A 19,383-nucleotide genomic window follows, 5' to 3' on the forward strand; every position below is an offset into this window, starting at 1 on the left:
AAGTTGTCCACAGTATGTTACCATAATACATTGTATGTCCTGTGGTCAGGGTGTTTTGGGGGATCTTCAAAGGTACAAGAAAACTGGTTCTGCCAAGAATTACTTTGATCACAAAAGAGAGATTTCTGGGATGCCCTGAACAATTGGTAATGCGGAACAGAGGATGGGCGTGCTTAAGAACATCCAGTTAGGAACCAAGACGATCAATCGACTCGATGAATCTCTGTCAGAGTTGGAAAAAGATATGAAAGGGACTCAAAGATGCTAAGACAATGTACGCAACATGTAGAACGTCTGGGCGAAGAAAATCAAGAAACCTAAACAGGTCAAAACAAATCAAACACAGCATAGATTGTCGAAATCGAATTGACAATATCGACACTGCCAGATTAACTGAAAGTGACTATTTTGATGCCATCCCATCCCCCTTCTAAAACATACAAATGTACTTTCAGAACCTTTAGAGAAGGAATTAGAAAAGGAAATATTGATCCATGCAGCAAGAGACGATAATGCAAACACCGCAAATGTGCACTATAACAATTTCTTAATGAAAGTCATCCACAGTATGTTACCATCATGCGTCCTGTGGTTGGGGTGTTAATGGGGGATCTTCAAAGGTACAAGAAAAGAGGTTCTGCCAAGAATTACATTGATCACAGAAGAGAGATTTCTGGGATGCCCCAAACAACTGGTAGTGGTTGGGCGTGCTTAAGAACATCCAGTTAGGAACCAAGATGATCAATCAAGTCAAAAAACTTTTTGTCAGAGTTGGAAAAAGATAAGAAAGGGATTTTAAGGATGCTACGATGATGTATCATGAAGAACGTCTGGGCGAAGAAAATCAAGAAACCTAAAGAGGTCAAAACAAATCGAACACAGCACAGATTGTCGAAAAAAATCTAGCATAACTATAGAAGAGGAATGCAACAAAAAGTCAAGCCACACAAAAATTGGGGGTTTTCAAAAGCCCCTAAAGAAAAATCCTTTTGGATGTGACAGTTCACTCAAGGATTGTCATGATACAGGGGGAATAGAGAACTGAGCAAATATCTGTTGGTTTAATGCCGACTGCAGTGTATTTGTAATGTTCCCATTTTCAGAGAATACTTCCAACAAGATAAATGGCCTCTAAAAGAAACAGAAAATGTAATGAAAGATCATCTGTTTAATGACTCTCTGCCCTCATAAAGCTACTCATTCACACAAAGGATAATAAGTACACGTTTGTAGTCTCCAATTTGAGATATTTGAGAGAGCATATGAAGTATCTGTTGAAAACTTTGTGTAACCGAGCGACTAATCTGAGACAAGCCGCTTGGTTATAATGTCATCCCCCCCCCCCCGCTCCTTGGCATCGTTATGTCTTCCATAATTCTATTTAATGTTGACCATCCCTTCTTCACGCTTTCATGTCACATGATTTAGAATTATATGCAAGAAGTAGGTGACAAATATGCATTATACTCTCGTATACTCTATTGAAATATTTAGATGGGGTTACGATGTTTTAGTGTATTTTATGCAAATGAACCTCAACCTGAGGAAACCCGCAGTCTGTCCGGCGATTTCAACCTCACAACATCTTGTTCCTGTCTCCTGTTTTTCAGGCTCGAATCTACACAAACTTCTTAATAACCATCATCGAAGCAGGGGTTACATTTCTGGCGTAGTCGGCAGGATTGGACGGACTGCAACGAGCCTGAGTAAGCAGGAGGCGCTATTACTGGGGGATAAGGGAGGACACACGACCGTGTCCCAACATACAAGAAACGCCGGACTCGGTGACTGGCTGGACTAACCAGAGGGGCGGCTGGACTGACCATAGGCCTGGCTGAGACTGAACAGAGGGGCAGCTACACTGACAGACCATCAGAAGGCAACTCTACTTGTGGTCTCGTCATCAGTTCGACGTGATTTCCTTATTAGGAAGGTTATGTGAATATAGTAATCTTATTAAAATCAAAACTGTGCATTTTATTTCTTATTTGAAAACCAAAATTTTAGTTTGTTTTATGTATGAAGGAAATACTCGAAATAGCAGTCCACTCGTGCCCACATTATCTACGCCCCACTCAGTAAATTTTAATTAATTTTATTATAGATTTTGATAAATGTTGTTATAAATTTGTGCCACATTTTTAACCTTATTTTGTTTTGTTTATTGAACTAAAAGCGAGCCAAAATGACCACACGTGAGGGCGCCACACTATTCCCTTCCTGCGATGTGCCTATCGATTTCTCCTGACCGAGCCACGCCACCCCTACGCCGACGGCTTTTACGCAAGTGAGGGGTGTCCTGACATTCAGTGGGCGTGACTCTAAAATAGGAGTGGAGGACTGGATACGGGATATGGGATACTTTTTAACGGCAACCCGAACACCAGCACCGTTGGAGTTTCCGTCAATCATACGAAACCTAAGCAGGGAGGCTCGACGTCTAATTTTGAATTTGCCCATTAACGAGCAAACACCAACTGGGGCATTCACCGAGCTGCGTCAGGAATACAGCAACGCCCTCGTGACGGATCCATTTTACGAAAGGACACAAAGGACGGGTGAGTCGGCCCAGTCCTTCGTGATCGCCCTCGAGTCCCTCCTAAGACGCATGGAAGTCGATCACCCACAAGCAATTACGCCGGCCCGGAGGGATGGAGTCCTCACCACACAATTTATGAGGGGCCTCAAAGACGAGGAGCTGAGGCTGAGGCTAGCTCCGATGCGACCACGAAATATGACATTCAGGGACGTCAGGGAAGAGGTTCGCATCATCCAGCGGGAAAGGCAGACAAAGGGGAGGAGGCAAGTCGGCACTTTCGCCCAGTAGCCCCAGCAACCCACACCAGGCCCCCAACTATTGGACGCTCAAGCCCAAATGAATCATATAACCCGGACCTCAGACGACATGCTAAAACTGGTCAAGGGCATCGCAGACCGTCAAGAGACCACTGAAAGGAAGTTGACCAGTCTGGAGGACCGGGTAATGGCCCTCGAATCCCGCCAAACCGGACCTGCATCCCAGAACCGACCATCACGATGTTGGCAGTGTGGAGAACCGGGCCACTGGCGGTCAAATTGCCCACACACCAGAATTCCCCACTCAAACGACATTACGCGAGGCAAGACCAACGCCCTTCACCATGCCCAGAATTTAAACTGGGAAGGCCCGCCCCGGATGTAAACGGATGCGCGGGCAAACAACAATCCACGTCACCTACCAAACCCACAGACTTACCAGTGATCGGTCCATCAAATTTAGATATTGTTTGTATCAACGGGAAGCCTTGCCCTACCCTCATTGATTCCGGATCCCAAGTTACAACAGTATCTTCGTCATTCGTCACGTCCCATCCAATTTTGTCCCGTGTCCCCCCTGAGCCCTCCCAGGTAGCGATAAATGGTGCAGGCGGCCATACACTTCCCACTTAGGCGTCATTCACATCGATGACCCATTCCGCCTTCCTTACCGCAGGATTCCCCCGGCTCAGTTCCATGAGGTGAGGCACCACATCCAGGAGATGGAAAGAGCAGGGGTTATCAAGAAAAGCAGCAGCCCATATGCATCCCCAATTGTTGTGGTACAGAAAAAGGACGGCTCCATCAGGCTGTGCGTCGATTACAGACGACTCAATAGCAAGACCCGGAGAGACGCATTCCCAATACCGAGGATCGGCGAGGCCCTGGATGCCCTTGGCAAGGCAAAGTACTTTTTGACGTTAGACTTGACGAGCGGGTACTGGCAGGTCAAGGTAGCAGAGAAGGATCAGCCAAAGACTGCATTTACGACACCAATGGGCCTATATGAGTGCGTTCGAATGCCGTTTGGTCTCCAGAATGCCCCTGCCACATTCCAACGCCTGATGACCGCCTGCCTTGGGGAACACAATTTTGAATCGCTCTTGATATACCTAGACGGCGTGATTGTTTTCTCATCCACCTACGAGGAACATCTATGGAGACTTGAGTTGGTCTTCTAAGGACTCCGGAGGTTCGGACTGAAACTGGAACCAAGGAAATGCCACCTTCTTCAGGAAAAGGTTAGCTACCTTGGGCACGTCATCAGTGCCAAAGGAATCGAGACAGACCCAGAGAAAACGAAAGCAGTTTCGGAGTGGCCATGCCCAAAGAATGCCAGAGAGGTCAGACGCTTACTTGGATTCACTGGGTACTATCGGCGCTTTGTCCAAGGATATTTAAAGATAGCCCGTCCCCTGTTTCAGCTGACTGAAGGTGGCAGCCGGAAGCGAAAATCTAGAAAGCCTCCCCCTCCCTTTGAATGGTCGGATACCTGTGAGCAGGCCTTCAACACACTCAAGATGACGCTAACCAATCCCCCGGTCCTTGGCTTCCCAGACTTCGAGCAGCCGTTTCAACTGGAAGTTGATGCCTCAGGTACAGGACTGGGCGCCGTACTTAGCCAAACCCAGGGCGGCACCAAACGGGTCATCGCCTATGCGAGCAAGTCCCTAACCTCATCGGAAAAGAAGTACCCCACCCACAAGCTGGAATTTCTCGCACTGAAGTGGGCCGTAGTGGATAAGTTCCGAGAATACCTTCTTGGCCGGCACTTCCACGTCTTGACGGACAATCATAACCTCCTCTACGTAACGAGTTCATGCGAAACTGGATGCCACTGGGCAGCGCTGGGTATCGGCACTGGCAGACTACGACTTCAGTGTGGAGTACCGAAGTGGAAGGACCAATGCTGCCGCAGACGTATTATCCCGACACCCAACCAACGACCCTGGACAAGAAACCCAAGAGTGTCATCTCCAAACCAAAGGGGTAGTGAGTGCTGTTTTTCGGGGCATTCAAACAGCGCAGACTGCGAATCTAGCCACGCCCCCACGACTCATGGCTAGCCTCCATGCACACACCGCAGGCACATCCTCCATCGACCAAATTTCTCCTGTCCGGCGATTTCAACCATACAACATCTTGTTCCTGTCTCCTGTTTTTCAGGCTCGACTCTACACAAACTTCTTAGTAACCATCATCGAAGCAGGGGTTACATTTGAAAAGCATGGAACAAAAAAAAAAAGTTGTTATGGATTGCCATGTCTTGGGTAAGTTGGGTGGAAGGGGTGAGTCGGATCTTGCCCATATTAAAGCTGACGTGGCATCGCTGTTGCTGTTGTCTAAACAGGTAGTAGCCACCTCCTTCTTCGTGTTCACTTTTCAAATCTTGGATTCATGTGATATACATGTAAACTCCATCAACAAGAAAGTCCGAGTGGAGCCCGGGACACCACACAGTGTATGCAAAAAACATGTGCGTTTGCAGTGTGCATGCAATCATGCATATTGATGTACAGCACACTAGCATAATTATGTAGGCCTACAATTGTGTATAGCGCTTATCAAAAATTAACACTTTCTTAATCTCAGATCTCGCAAATCATATCATCTGACACAGGGCAAGGTTTGTTTGATGATAGACGAGGATTTGAATGTGTTAATTGATCGTTCCTGATTCTTACAACACTAAAAGAAGAATCCAGCGTGTCATGTGCATTAAAGCCATCTGGCTGCACTAGTCATGTTTGCTGGGACGTCTCTAGCTGAACAAACCTTCTTTCTTGTTTTTAACATCAAATGACATGGAACTTTCTTGGTAGGTGTTATGTAAAACAAGAAATGAGTGTTGTTGTTTTTTTTTAGTAAGTTTTTTTTTCATACGTGCAATGGACACGTTATCCTGCTCTCACCAAGGAAAACCAAACTCTGCGTGAGTCGTCAAAGGAAGAAACGCCATGCAATAGATCATCTCAGGAAGCATGACTACGATTTCAGAGTGGTGTCTGATGAGATAGACAACGATTCTACAGTACATGACGTAACTGACAAAATCGACACTGCCAAATTAACTGAAAGTGACTATTTTGATGCGATCCAATCTTCTTTCAAAATGCATTTTCAGTGCCTTGTTGCAAAATTAGAGAAGGAAATATCTGTCCAAGCAGCAACATATGATGATGGAAACAACGCAAACGCGCACTATAACAAAGATTTCTTGATTCAGGAAAGTTGTCCACAGTATGTTTAATACCATCATGTGTCCTGTGGTCAGGCGTGTTAATGGGAGATCTTCAAAGGTACAGAAAAGTTGGTTCTGCCAAGAATTATGTTGATCACAAGAGGGAGATTTCTGGGATGCCCCTAACAATTGGTAATGCAGAAAAGAGGATGGGCGTGCTTAAGAACATCCAGTTAGGAATCAAGATGATCAATCAAGTACACAAATTTCTGTCAAGAGTTGGAAAAAGATAGGAAAGGGATTCAAAGATGCTAAGATGATGTAACGTCTGGGTGAAAAAAATCAAGAAACCTAAAAGAGGTCAAAACAAATCGAACATAGCATAGATTGTCGAAAAAAAAATGTAGCATAACTATATACTTGTAAGGGAATGGAATAAAAGTCAGGCCACAAAAAAAATGGGGTTTTTCAAAAGCTCCCAAAGAAAAATCCTTTTGGACACAACAGTTCTCTCAAGGATTGTCATGGTACACAAGGAATGGAGAACAGAGCAAATAACTGTTGGTTTAATACCATACTGCAATGTATTTGTAATGTTCCCATTTTCAGAGAATACTTCCAACACGATAAATGGCCTCTAAAAGAAACAAGAAATACAATGTAATGAAAGATGATCTCTTCAATGAAATCTATGCCTTCATAAAGCTACTCAGACATACAAATGATAATACGTAGTCTCCAATTCGAGATATTTGAGAGAGCATATGAATTATCTGTTGAAAACTTTGAAAAGCATGGAACAAAAAAAACCCAAAAAAAATTTGAACTGCCATGTTTTGGGGAAGTGCGGTGGAAGAGGTGAGTCGGATCTTGCCCATATTAAAGCTGACCTGGCATCGCTGTTGCTGTGTCTACACAGGAAGCAGCCACCTCCCTCTTCAGTTCACTTTTCAAATCTTGGATCCATGTGATATACATGTAAACTCCAACAACAAGAAAGGCGGGAGCCCGGGACACCGCACATTGTATGCAAAAAAAAAAAAAAAAAAAAAAAAAATGTGTGCGTTTGCAGTGTGCATGAAATCATGCATATTGATGTACAGCACACTAGCATAATTATGTACAATTTTGTATAGCGCATATCAAAAATTAGCACTTTCTTAATCTCAGATCTCGCAAATCATATCATTTGACAAACGGTAAGGTTTGTTTGATGATGGACGAGGATTTGAATGAGTTAATTGATCGTTCCTGATTCTTGCAACACTAAAAGAAGAATCCAGGGTGTCATGTGCATTAAAGCCATCTGGATGCACTAGTTGTGTTTGCTGGGACGTCTCTACCTGAACAAACCTTCTTTCTTGTTTTTAACATCAAATGACATGGCACTTTTTTTGTAGGTGTTACATGTATGTAAAACAAGAAATGAGTGTTGTTGTTTTTTTTAGTAAGTTTTTTTTTCATACGTGCAATAGACACGTTATCCTGCTCTCACCAAGGAAAACCAAACTCTGTGTGAGTCGTCAAAGGAAGAAACGCCATGCAATAGATCATCTCAGGAAGCATGATTATGATTTCAGAGTGGTGTCTGATGAGATAGACAACACTTCTACAGTACACGACGTAACTGACAAACTCGACACAACCAAGTTATTGTGAAACTGAAAGTGACTTATTTGATGCCACACATTCCCCTTTTAAAACATACTTTCAGAACCTTGTCGCAAAATTAGAGAAGGAAATATCTGTCCAAGCAGCAACATATGATGATGGAAACAACGCAAACGCCCACTATACAACTGTAACAAAGATTTCTTGATTCATGAAAGTCGTCCACAGTATGTTTAATACCATCATGTGTCCTGTGGTCAGGGGTGTTAATGGGAGATCTTCAAAGGTACAGAAAAGTTGGTTCTGCCAAGAATTACATTGATCACAAGAGGGAGATTTCTGGGATGCCCCTAACAATTGGTAATGCAGAAAAGAGGATGGGCGTGCTTAAGAACATCCACTTAGGAATCAAGATGATCAATCAAGTACATGAATTTCTGTCAAGAGTTGGAAAAAGATAGGAAAGTGATTCAAAGATGCTACGATGATGTAACGTCTGAGCGAAGAAAATCAGGAAACCTAAAAGAGGTCAAAACAAATCGAACACAGCGTAGATTGTCGAAAAGAATGTAGCATAAAGTAACATCAAGGGAATGGAATGGAAGTTCAAAAGCCTCCAAAGAAACATCCTTTTGGACACAACAGTATTCTCAAGGATTGTCATGGTACACAAGGAATGGAGAACAGAGCAAATATCTGTTGGTTTAATGACATGCTGCAGTGTATTTGTAATTTTCCCATTTTCAGAGAATACTTCCAACAAGATAAATGGCCTCTAAAAGAAACAAGAAATGTAATGAAAGATGATTTCTCTAATGGTCAGGACTCAGAAAGCTACTCATTCATACAAATGATAATAACTATAAAGGAAGATACATGATGTAATAGATCATCGCAGCAAGCATGATTACGATTTCAGAGTGGTGTCTGATGAGACAGACAACAATTCTACAGTACATGACATAACTAACAAAATCGACACTGCCAGATTAATTGAAGGTGACTATTTTGATGCCATCCCATCCCTTTCTAAAACATACTTTCAGATCCTTGTTGCAAAATTAAAGAAGGAAATATCCATCCATGCAGCAAGAGACGATGACACGACCAATGCAAATGTGCACTATAACAAAGATTTCTTGATGAAAATCATCCACAGTATGTTATCATCATGTGTCCTGAGGTCGGGGGTGTTAATGGGCGATCTTCAAAGGTATAAGAAAGATGGTTCTGCCTCGAATTACGTTGATCACAAAAGAGAGATTTCTGGGATGCCCCAAACAACTGGTAGAGGAAGGGCGTGCTTAAGAATCATCCAGTTAGGAACCAAGACGATCGATCAAGTCAATAAATTTCTGTCAGAGTTTAATAGAAAAAGATGAGAAAGGAATTTAAAGATGCTACGACGATGTAACATGTAGAACGTGTCTGGGCGAAGAAAATCAAGATACCTAAAGAGGTCAAAACAAATCGAACACAGCATAGATTGTCAAAAAAAAAATCTAGCTAACCATAAAAGAGGAATGAAATTAAAAATCAGGTCACTCAAAAATTGGGTTTTTTCAAAAGCCCCTAAAGAAAAATCCTTTTGGACGTGACAGTTCACTCAAGGATTGTCATAATACAGGGGGAAGAGAGATCAGAGCAAATAACTGTTGGTTTAATGCTGTACTGCAGTCTATTTGCAATGAACTTATTTCAGAGAATACTTCCAACAAGATAAATGACCTCAAAAAGATACGGGGAATGTAATGAAAGATGATCTCTTTCATGAACTCTTTGCCCTCATAAAGCTACTCATTCATACAAAGGATAATTAGTAGAGTAGACTAACCCCCCTACTCAACGAGAGCAGTAGCCACCTCTGCTGCAAAGACAAGTGAGGTCCTTGGTTGAGGAGATTTACCACAAAGCTGGCTGGGTTTGAGAAAAAAATGTTTGCAAGTATTACCACAAACCTCTAGAAGGCAAAAACTTGATATTAAAGGTTGTACAGTTCTGAAGCATTCATACATGCCAGGTGATACAATGGATACAACTCACATGACTTTTCTGTTGAGACTTCAGACAATTTTCCCTGCTGGTTTGAACCGACTAGATGAACAACCATACTAGGTGAATACAGTGTGTCTAATCTACTTAGTAACTCACAGACTGGATCGGATCAGAGATTCATTGAAAGTTGTATAAACACTGGTACATCTTTGGGATTTAGAAATCAATGAAGAAAGGTGAAAAACTTTGTGAAACTTACTATGTCATACCTGCCAACATTTCAAGATGAAATATCTTACTCATGGATTGCAAAAATCTTTATATTTTATGCAAACTAAGTTAAAACTCTTACTTTCAGTCAAATCTTCAGAAAATAAACTTGAAAGGTATATCTACATATTTTTTTTAAATCTTATTTCTCTGACAGAAAATCATATTTTGCTATTTTTAATGTTAAAAATCTTATTGAATCTGATAAAATCTTATTAGTTGGCAAGCATGCTACGTCATAACACTGTGTCTGCTAAGTCTATAAATTTCTGACTTTCATCTGTAGACCAGCAATAGGTGCAATAGAATGGAGGCACATGCACCATTCTATAATTTCATCAAATCAAACTGTTTCATAAATCAATAATACCAAGCAGGATTTGGCCCTTTTCACACAGTGTCCTCACTGCAGCTATCACACCCCAGCAGCATACTGTACGTGTGTAGGAAGCCGCCAAACTATTCCACTGTATGTGCCACGGTCCATTTCTGTATCATGGCATGCACATACATTTTTACCAGTAGCATGGGGATAGGTGGTCTGATTTATTTGCTGCCCACCGAGGAAAAACAAAAACCCTACCAGCACTGGTCAGTGAATATATGTATCAAAGTGCACACTCACCAATGACAGTCGACTCCAGTCAGCTGTGGGTGTACTTTAAATCAGTGACAAGGCTGTACTCAATTCACTACACAGAATGTCAAATATAGCAGATCCAGGCCCGCCTTCCCACCCCACAAATCCCCGTGCCACGGTGCGTTTAATCAAATAGCAAGATACTGTTCAAAGCTACTCAACAAATGCTTCATCATGTCACGACTTTGCCTCCTTCTCCCCGTCATCTGTCTCGGCCTCTCGTATCGCGTCCGCCTGGAGCCGCACGAGGGCGTCCTCCGACTGCTTGATCACAGCCCTGGTCATGGCCAGCTGGTTGTTGGCGTAGTGACAGCGGTCACGTCCCATCATCGCCAGCTCCTCGTTGCCCGCCTGGAAGGCAGCCTCGGACGCTGCCTCCAGAGCCAAGAGGGCGCTGTTCAGGATGGCTTCCAAATCCTGGAGAATCAAGTTTGGATGAGACCACATTTTAAGTTTCTCATAACTATCAATGAGCTGCCTGCATATGAATAAAATAGTACGGTATCTGTTTGAAATAATCATGAGAAGGGCGAGGGAAAAAAAACAATATCTCTGTGTAACATTATACAATTTTTGTTTTTAATTTATCCAATTTCCTGACAGGAGCAATGAAAAGCAACAAGTTTAACAATTCAGCTCCAAAGAACATTACACCAGTCTTAATCAGAGTATAGGAAGGGACCGAGTTCTACATTCCAAAGAAGTGTGTGAATGTTATTCGCGCAAAGGGTTCTACAACCTTCAGCTACATGGAGATAAAGATCAAGTTCATTAAAAAAAAAAAGAGAAAAAAAAATGTATGGACTGAGAGAATGCAGCAATACTGATCAAACACATCAGTGAAAGTTTAGGGAAAATCAGACAATCCGTACAAAAGCTGTAATATTCCCCATCTTCTGAAGTAGCCATGTCAATCTTTTTTTAAAATTATACTACAAAAATGAAAGTATGTTGGTATTTTTTTATCTTTTTCTTGATATTGGTCTACGTACGCATGTGACATCACAAACTGATAGTAGTTTTCTCATCCAGTGACAGCAACACCAAAACTCTACAAAGATTCACAACTTTTGGATGGATTGTCAGCAAGTTTTCACCAATGTCTTCTACTTAAGTTGCTACATTCACTAAATCCACACATATTCGGGTGAACTTCTCCCTTCAATGCATTACACAGTTGGGCTAGTTTTGGTAGCATGCATTCAGGCACACCTGTATCTCGTGCCGTCTGTCGTCGATGTGAACCCTGGCCTCAACCACTTCCTGCCAGACGTCCTGGGTTTCGTACCCCAGCTTCTTAAGGTGGCGGTGTCTCTGCAGCAATTCCATCAGATTCTCGATATCCTGGGTGGTGCAGAGACCAGAAACAAAACAGTTTGTATCAGGCATGGTACATGTACTCATGAAAAGCCATTTATAGACCACAGTACTTGAAGATGTCACAGGGAAATGCCATCATGCATGTAATGAGCTTGCTTAAAGCTATCACATAAAAATGATGCATAATTGTGACCCGCTACAACAAAATGATCCTAAAGTCGGGCGTGGTCGATTATTTGAAAATTGCATGACACAATTCCCTAATCTTCCTGCTTTAAATTGATATATAACACATCTTATAGAAATAATCGGCTGCGGAGATATCGATGTTTAAAAGAGAGCATGTCAAGACGTCTGGGAAATCACTGTTTCGAGAAAAGCGCCCTAAAAGTTCTCCTTGCGAAGCAATCCCGATCAAGGGACACGCAAGTCAGTATTCACCTCCGGACAATAGAGGGTAAGCCCTAGCAACCCCCGAAATGCTCATTCAACCACAGCGTCGGCGGTCTCCTCACCGACCAATCAGTGACCAGGATGCATAGCGCACCCCGCTAGCACGCACCAGTCGACTGGGCAGTGTGCGAGCTTCACGCTTCGGTTAGCGGCAAGCAGCAAACTGACCAATGAGATCACTCTGGTTGTTGTTAAGGGCGGAGCCTACGTGTGGCGCTCAATCCAAATGTTCGAACCCGTTTCTGTTTCGTTGAAATGCCCAAAAAACATGGCCCAGAAGAACGCTATTTTTTGGTCTTTCCTTTAATCATTTTCCTTCAAAATTTCCACAGATGATAGAAGACATGTCAGACTCTAATAATATGTCAAATTCAGAAAATCTTAAGTTTTGACCAATTTTGATGCTCTGACTTCAAACTCGATTTTCACGGCTTCGACCGTGCGCGACTTTAGGACCATTTTGTTGTAGCGGGTCACAATTTAATGTGTAGGCCAGTTCTATCACATAACATGTAAAAATTTTGCAGGGAAGTCTAAAACATAAAAGAAGATATATATGTGTAAAACTATTTTTCTCAGCAAATCATAACTGTAGATTGTTTAGTCTATAAATATATTTATCATTTTTAACTACTGTTTATATTTTGTTTATTTAATAAATCAAAATTATTCATACTGATTCAAATATTTAAATTGACTGTTGCTATTCCTATCTCACATTCTAAAACTATTTTGAAGCACTAATGCTGGGTTTGCGTTTCCTCTGCAAATGGTAAATTATGCCTTTAAAGGTAGGTACCACTTTCAGAAGGTGAATTAGGTGGTCTCAATTTTCACATTCTGTATTTCTTAACCCGTTAAGGACAAGTCCAGAGTATACTCGGGCAGGGGTCTATGGAAGATGCATGTTGTAGCAAAATCAACCCGTCCTCTACGGGTTAAAGAGTATGATAATCCTCATACTATTTCAGTTGTTTAAGATTAATGGTAAGAGCATAAAATTCAAATTTTTGAGTTGCCTCCACTGTTTAGTAGCACACTAGATAGGGTTCTGACATGATAGAACCATATGTGACCACCCAGCACAAAAACCACAAACATTGTGATAAAACAGATTTCCCATTCACAGAGTGGTTGAAACAGAGAGAGTTCAGAGGGGCGGTCTCATAGAAAATGAAGAAAAGGGATTGAAAGATTTAACTCTTTATGTACCAAGTTCGCACGTCTGACTCAGTCGACGGCGCGCCAACTTCGCATATTCTGCTCAACAAACAAAGCCGCCAAAACCGATCGATAAATCACTAATCACCGCTAATCCCGCTGCACAATGAAAGCGTCCCTCATGCTTTTGTTCCTCTCATTAAACGGCTTGCATTCTATGTGGTAATTGACTATCAAGCGGCGTTCCCAACTAGATTTGCTTGTACATTCTAAGTTTTTGTCACAGTTATTATGTGCAAAAGTCATGCCTTTACAGTAATGTAGCAACTGGTCATTCAAAAGAAAACTTGAAAATAGATTCGTCATACAATTCATATCGAAACAAGGAAAAGTAGAAATTACGCGGTGCGTAATATATGTCCCCGCCGAAAGTAGCATTTAGTAGCAAAATGTACAATATAGGTAAAAGATCAAGGTCAAAGGTCAAAGAAGTCAAAGGTCAAAATTCTGTGTAGAAGTTTTGAAGCCCTCACCTAGTGCCATCACATACATTGTAAAGCAAACAGAATCGAAATCGGGTTAGAAATGGCGAAGGAGTAGCATTTTGTAGCCAATGTACAATATAGGTCAAAAATCAAGGTCAGAGGTCAAAGAAGTCAAAGGTCAAAATTCTGTGTAGAAGTTTTGAAGCCCTCACCTAGTGCCATCACATAAAGCAAACGGGAGTGAAATTGGGTTAGAAATAGCGAAGAAGTAGCATTTTGTAGCAAAATGTACAATACAGGTCAAAAATCAAGGTCAAAGGTCAAAGAAGTCAAAGGTCAAAATTCTGTGTAGAAGTTTTGAAGCCCTCACCTAGTGCCATCACACAAAGCAAACGGAATCGAAATCGGGTTAGAAATGGCGAAGGAGTAGCATTTTGAAGCAAAATGTACAATATAGGTCAAAGGTCAAGGTCAAAGGTCACGACTGAAATTCTGTGTAGAAGTTTCAAAGCTCCCATGTAATGCTATCATATAAAGCAAACAGAATCAAAATTGGCTCATAAATGACAGAGAAGTAGCAAATTGAACATTTTGATCACACACGGACGCACAGACGGACGGACGGACAGACGGACACACGGACACACACACGTACGGAGCCCGTTTCATAGTCCCCTGCTCGAACTCGTTCGGCGGGGACAACAAAGCTTGGCATTCCTCTTTAACTTTGCCTACTAGTATGCCCGTCTTAACAGAAATTTGTAAGAGTTATACAAATTGGAAAAACAGAATTCTTTCTCAGAGCATGACTACCTTCCTGTCTCAGAATAACGTGGCACACAGGGGGTTTCCACCATGGCACATAAAGAGTTAATAAGGGCACTCAGGTATGCAGGAAAAAGAGTGCCTGTCACACACACACACAAAAATGATAATAACAAAATGAAGTGCAGAAAATATGCCATTTTTTTCTTTGAACTGGACCTCACATTTGACATGTGGTAGAGTAAATATCATTCTCCTGAATAAAGAAGACAAACCGCAAATTTTGAGGCGGTGACATATTTTGGTCCATGACATAGAATCCTAATCTGCAACTTTTGGTTTGTTTTGAGTTGACTGGTCACAGAATATCATTTTAATTTTGTATCATTATTTTCAGGCCCAACCTGAGCAAGCTCCTTGTATTTCTCCATGACGGCCACAAAGGTCTGTGTCAAGAGCGTGGATGACGAGTCGACGGCCATTGAAGCTGCATTTTTTATTAGCGTGCCGCTGGTGAGGTTGTTTGGATTTACTTCCTGCAACAGAAAGGCACCAGCACATGATGTTTCATAGACTGTCACAACGGTATCGGTCAGTCCTTTTAAAGATCCAGTTTACCTTTGGGAGCAGTGATTTAGAAATTTTTCAAGATATCACATTTAATCCATATGTGTAGGTCTGTTGTATCACAACATATTCTACCATATAAATTCTTTGCAATAAAGCCTAACCTATCAACATAATTATATAATATACAAAATATATAGTATCAAAGCCTCAGATATCAATATTTTTCCTTAATAAACCCTTAGCTGTAGATGGTTTAGTCTGGAAACATTCTTATTACAGTTGAACCTCTCGTATCTGGACAAGTCGGGACCGGGGCTCATACGGATAAGGGATTTGGCCGGATACGGGAGACTCAATGCTTTTTATACATGTGCATATACATACATATGTACTGATGTAGCCCATTGTGGTACCACATGTAGGAATGTGTATACTGCAACCTTTTCATTGTTACATGTGAGAGGACTCAAGCGCATAATCTTGTGTCCATGTTCTTGCGACTATTCGGGGTTGTTTGGGGATGTTAAAATGTCTGAAGGTCAGCAATTTGGAAGGAAATTTGATGTATTGTATGTTAATCATGTTGGAAGTAATTGTGTGTTTGTTTAGGAGTTCTCAAGGAGTTGGGAATCCCCCTTTCCTCCTGTAATTATTAAAAAAAAAAAAAAAAAAATCACAGCGAGAATGCGTCCAGATAATAGAGAGATCCGGATAAAGGGAGGCCAGATAAGAGAGGTTCAACTGTATAACTATTTTTCACAGTTTGTGTATTTAATGATACTTAGCATCGACAACTGAATATTGTAAAAGTGGATATTTTCGCCCGACTAATTTTTCGCGCTTGGCCAGGTAAGAAGAGTTTCGCGTGTTTTTAATTTCGCGGAATCAAGACATCACGCACAGGAACATGTGGCAAGCAAAAATATTCGCGTGCTTTTATTTTCGCGCTAGTTTCTGATTCCGCGAAATGCGCGAAAATTTCCACTTTTACAGAACATATTCAAATTTTTACAGCGGTTGTTTCTATCCCTGACTCACACTTTAGAACTATTTCAAAGAACTACTGCTGGGTTTTTGTTTCATCTGCAAATGGTAAAATATGCCTTTAAATTATACTGTGTGAAGAGTTTTGTTGGCATTGTGAGCGAATTTTATTCTTGTTAAGTTGAGATACATTCTGTGTTTTTTCTTTGTCGATTAAAGGTGCTATAAAACGAAACTAAACTAAACTGAATGAGTAAAAAGGACAAAGCACTCACCGGAAGTCCTTGGGATGGCTTCTCAGGCACAGCTTTAACTGGAAGGGCGCAAATACCAACTCCCGTGAGCCCAACAGAAGTCTTCAGCACGTTCAACAGACATTGCGAGACACCTTTGACCCCAGGGGAAGATCGCACTTCTGTCCACGCATGCTGCCTTGCCAAATGCGTGGTGAAAACTCTAGAAGGAACAGTCAACGTGTGTAATCACTATACCCAAGTCAATACAGGCAACACGAAAGAAAAAATGTAGCAACACTCTTCTCTAGACACTGTAGTCTATTGCAGAAATTCTTTTGATTCATATGCTTGTGTTTTAGATCTTCTTTTCATATTATGGCCATTTCAACAACTAATCCATGACTTAAATGGTACCATGTTTGACACCACATAGTGGGAGGGCTGGCCTGGCTTGAACAATATACTTGCCAACTCTACCGCATTTGGCGGTAGACTACCACTTTTAAAAGATTTCATTAGCATTCAAGCTAGCGCTGCTAGCATAGGCATCCTGGATTCTACCGCTTTCTCAAATGAAAACGTTGGCAAGTATGGAACAATGATAGAATTCCTGTAAGAAATTTTGCAGTGCTGTACCACTGATATCTATATTAAGTACACACACAGCTAAAGAATCTCAAGTGCAGGTGAGCATCCCTTTGAAGCACATATTTTGCTGACTTCTTGAATGGGTTAAATCCCCTGTATACAATGTATTTAACATTAGGAAGCTGCATTTTCACTTGGGAGTACCGGTACAATTATGTACGTGTATGTGTAAGCATTAATATGACCAGCCTGTACCAGTATGTCTTTCCATGGCAAATTTCATTCTGATTTCTAATAAGTGAAATTGAAACAAGTGAAAAGCACATCTGTTAACCTGTTGAGGACGAGTCCCAAGCATACTCGAGCAGGTGTCTATGGGAAATGCATGCCGTAGCAAAATCAAACCATCCTCAACGGGTTAAGCCAAACTGCTGTTGTCAAACACATGCATGTACTGTATATCTACAGTTGTAACTACGTTACATGATACATTTGTAGTACCGTTACTAGAAGCTACTCATGATTGATTCTTATCAAATGAAACTCATACAGAACACACAGTTTAGGTTTACTAAATTAAAATTTCCATATTGGCCTCTTACCTGAGTTTTCCAATCATTCTGAGACAAACTACAGGTAGGTTGAAAACAATCATACTGATGACACCAGATGGCACCCTGCAAGTTAAAAGAAAAGCAAACAAACACAACCTGAGTATGCATGCATTGAATTTTTGTCGGGATAGTTTAAAAAAAAGGTTATAGGTTGTCTTCATACTGCTGCATGGAACCCCAGTAATCGAGTAGATATGATGTCTGTCTAGCAATCAGGTCATTGATTCAAGTCACACCTTGGTATGTGATACCCATGATTTTTATCATGGCTACAACTAAAAACTGAATAAGGACAATTTGTTTTTCATTTGCACAAGAAACACAAATTTGAAGTACACGTAACATCTTCATTTTCATCACATACATGTGTTGTAGTTAGCTAGAGCTCTGCATTGTGTGGTGAACAGTACCCATTAAATGAATTGAAAGTTCGTAGTGTGGTTGTTCTGTTATGTTTTAAGGAGAATAAAACCTGAATGATGCAACAAGGGAATGCAACGATGTTAGTGGATTTTAACATTCAGTTGCTGAACGGGCCTTGATGAAAAGCACCATTAAGGATTATCATAGAAGCAGAACTGGTAGAAGTTTTAAGAAATGCTATTCCTTTTTTTTTTAAATCTTGGTGCAGCCATCACTGAATGAGAAGACTATCAACAGTTTATGGCATGGCGTATGCACACTACATGAAAGAAATTCAACATATTTTCCCTCTTCTAGCATAGTAAAAGATTGCTTGACTGATTAATAAATCTCCAGCAAAAAGCACAGAGAATATTACCTTTCTTCCCATACATCTAGATCTAGAACAGATATCTATATCCCTTTTTTAATTAAACCCCCCAAAATACCACACCCGCCCCAGACTAAACCCCCATCAAAATTATCCTCCTCTTTTAGAATGTCAACCTAGAGATGTTTTGAGACAATTTTAGAGGGGGTACGATGTACATAAGGAAGTCTTTTCTATTTGGGGGATTTGGATTTTGGATTAGTCATTCGATACTTCATAAAAACCATACAAATAAACAGAGAACATACAAAACAGATAAGTACAAATGAATCACATTCAAAATCATGCCGTCAAGTGTCCATAAAGTAAACTGACATGTTTGCCATTGATACCAAATATAAACATCAACTAAAAAATTATGAAGCATTAATAGGAACTTGACAGGACGGTGGAGCCTTATATGAAGCTATTTAAAGTCCTGTAACATGTACCAAATGGATAACATATTAATTACAAAATTACAAACAGCAGCACAAAAAAAAACCAACACTGAGTGAACAGATTAAACAATAATCATACAAATATCATTAGTCGGATCAGGCCGCTAGGTGCGGCAGTCTTGCATTGTGCGAACACGCTGGCGCTCGTGTTTTGATGGGCACTCTGCATCGGTTGACTCGATTTTTGAAAGAAAAAAAAACAGACAGGATTTTTTCTTCTTTTCATCATGGATAGTGGACATGTGTGTGTAACAAAAAATCACTGTGCAAAGTTGCGACAATTTATACGTCAGATGTGAGATGAATAAGAAGTGAATAGGGCGGGGCTTCCTCCCCCCCCCCCCCCCCCCCCCCCCCCCCCCCGGGCCTCATGAGGCGTGGGGGCGGTCCTCATGAGGCGGGGCAGTCCTCGTACGCGGGAGCGGTCCTCATGAGCGGGTTTCCCGGACTGTTACTGTTAGCATTCACAACATTAACAGAC

At 41.3% G+C, this 19,383-nt stretch overlaps 1 protein-coding gene across 1 annotated transcript; it reads right to left on the reverse strand.

The window, feature by feature from the left end:
* Nucleotides 1-10,670: 10,670 nt before the first annotated feature.
* Nucleotides 10,671-17,674, reverse strand: LOC139723628 (diablo IAP-binding mitochondrial protein-like). The gene is made up of 5 exons (XM_071634856.1): nt 17,658-17,674; nt 16,507-16,687; nt 15,082-15,213; nt 11,706-11,837; nt 10,671-10,910 (listed from the first exon to the last, which is right to left on the reverse strand). The coding sequence occupies exons 1-5, from the start codon at nt 17,672-17,674 to the stop codon at nt 10,671-10,673; spliced, it is 702 nt and encodes a 233-aa protein (XP_071490957.1).
* Nucleotides 17,675-19,383: the final 1,709 nt, after the last annotated feature.

The sequence above is a fragment of the Diadema antillarum genome, unplaced genomic scaffold (assembly GCF_040938485.1).
Source record: "Diadema antillarum isolate AM-2024a unplaced genomic scaffold, OU_Dant_1.0 scf00000196, whole genome shotgun sequence".
In the NCBI taxonomy this organism is placed as follows: Eukaryota; Metazoa; Echinodermata; class Echinoidea; order Diadematoida; family Diadematidae; genus Diadema; species Diadema antillarum.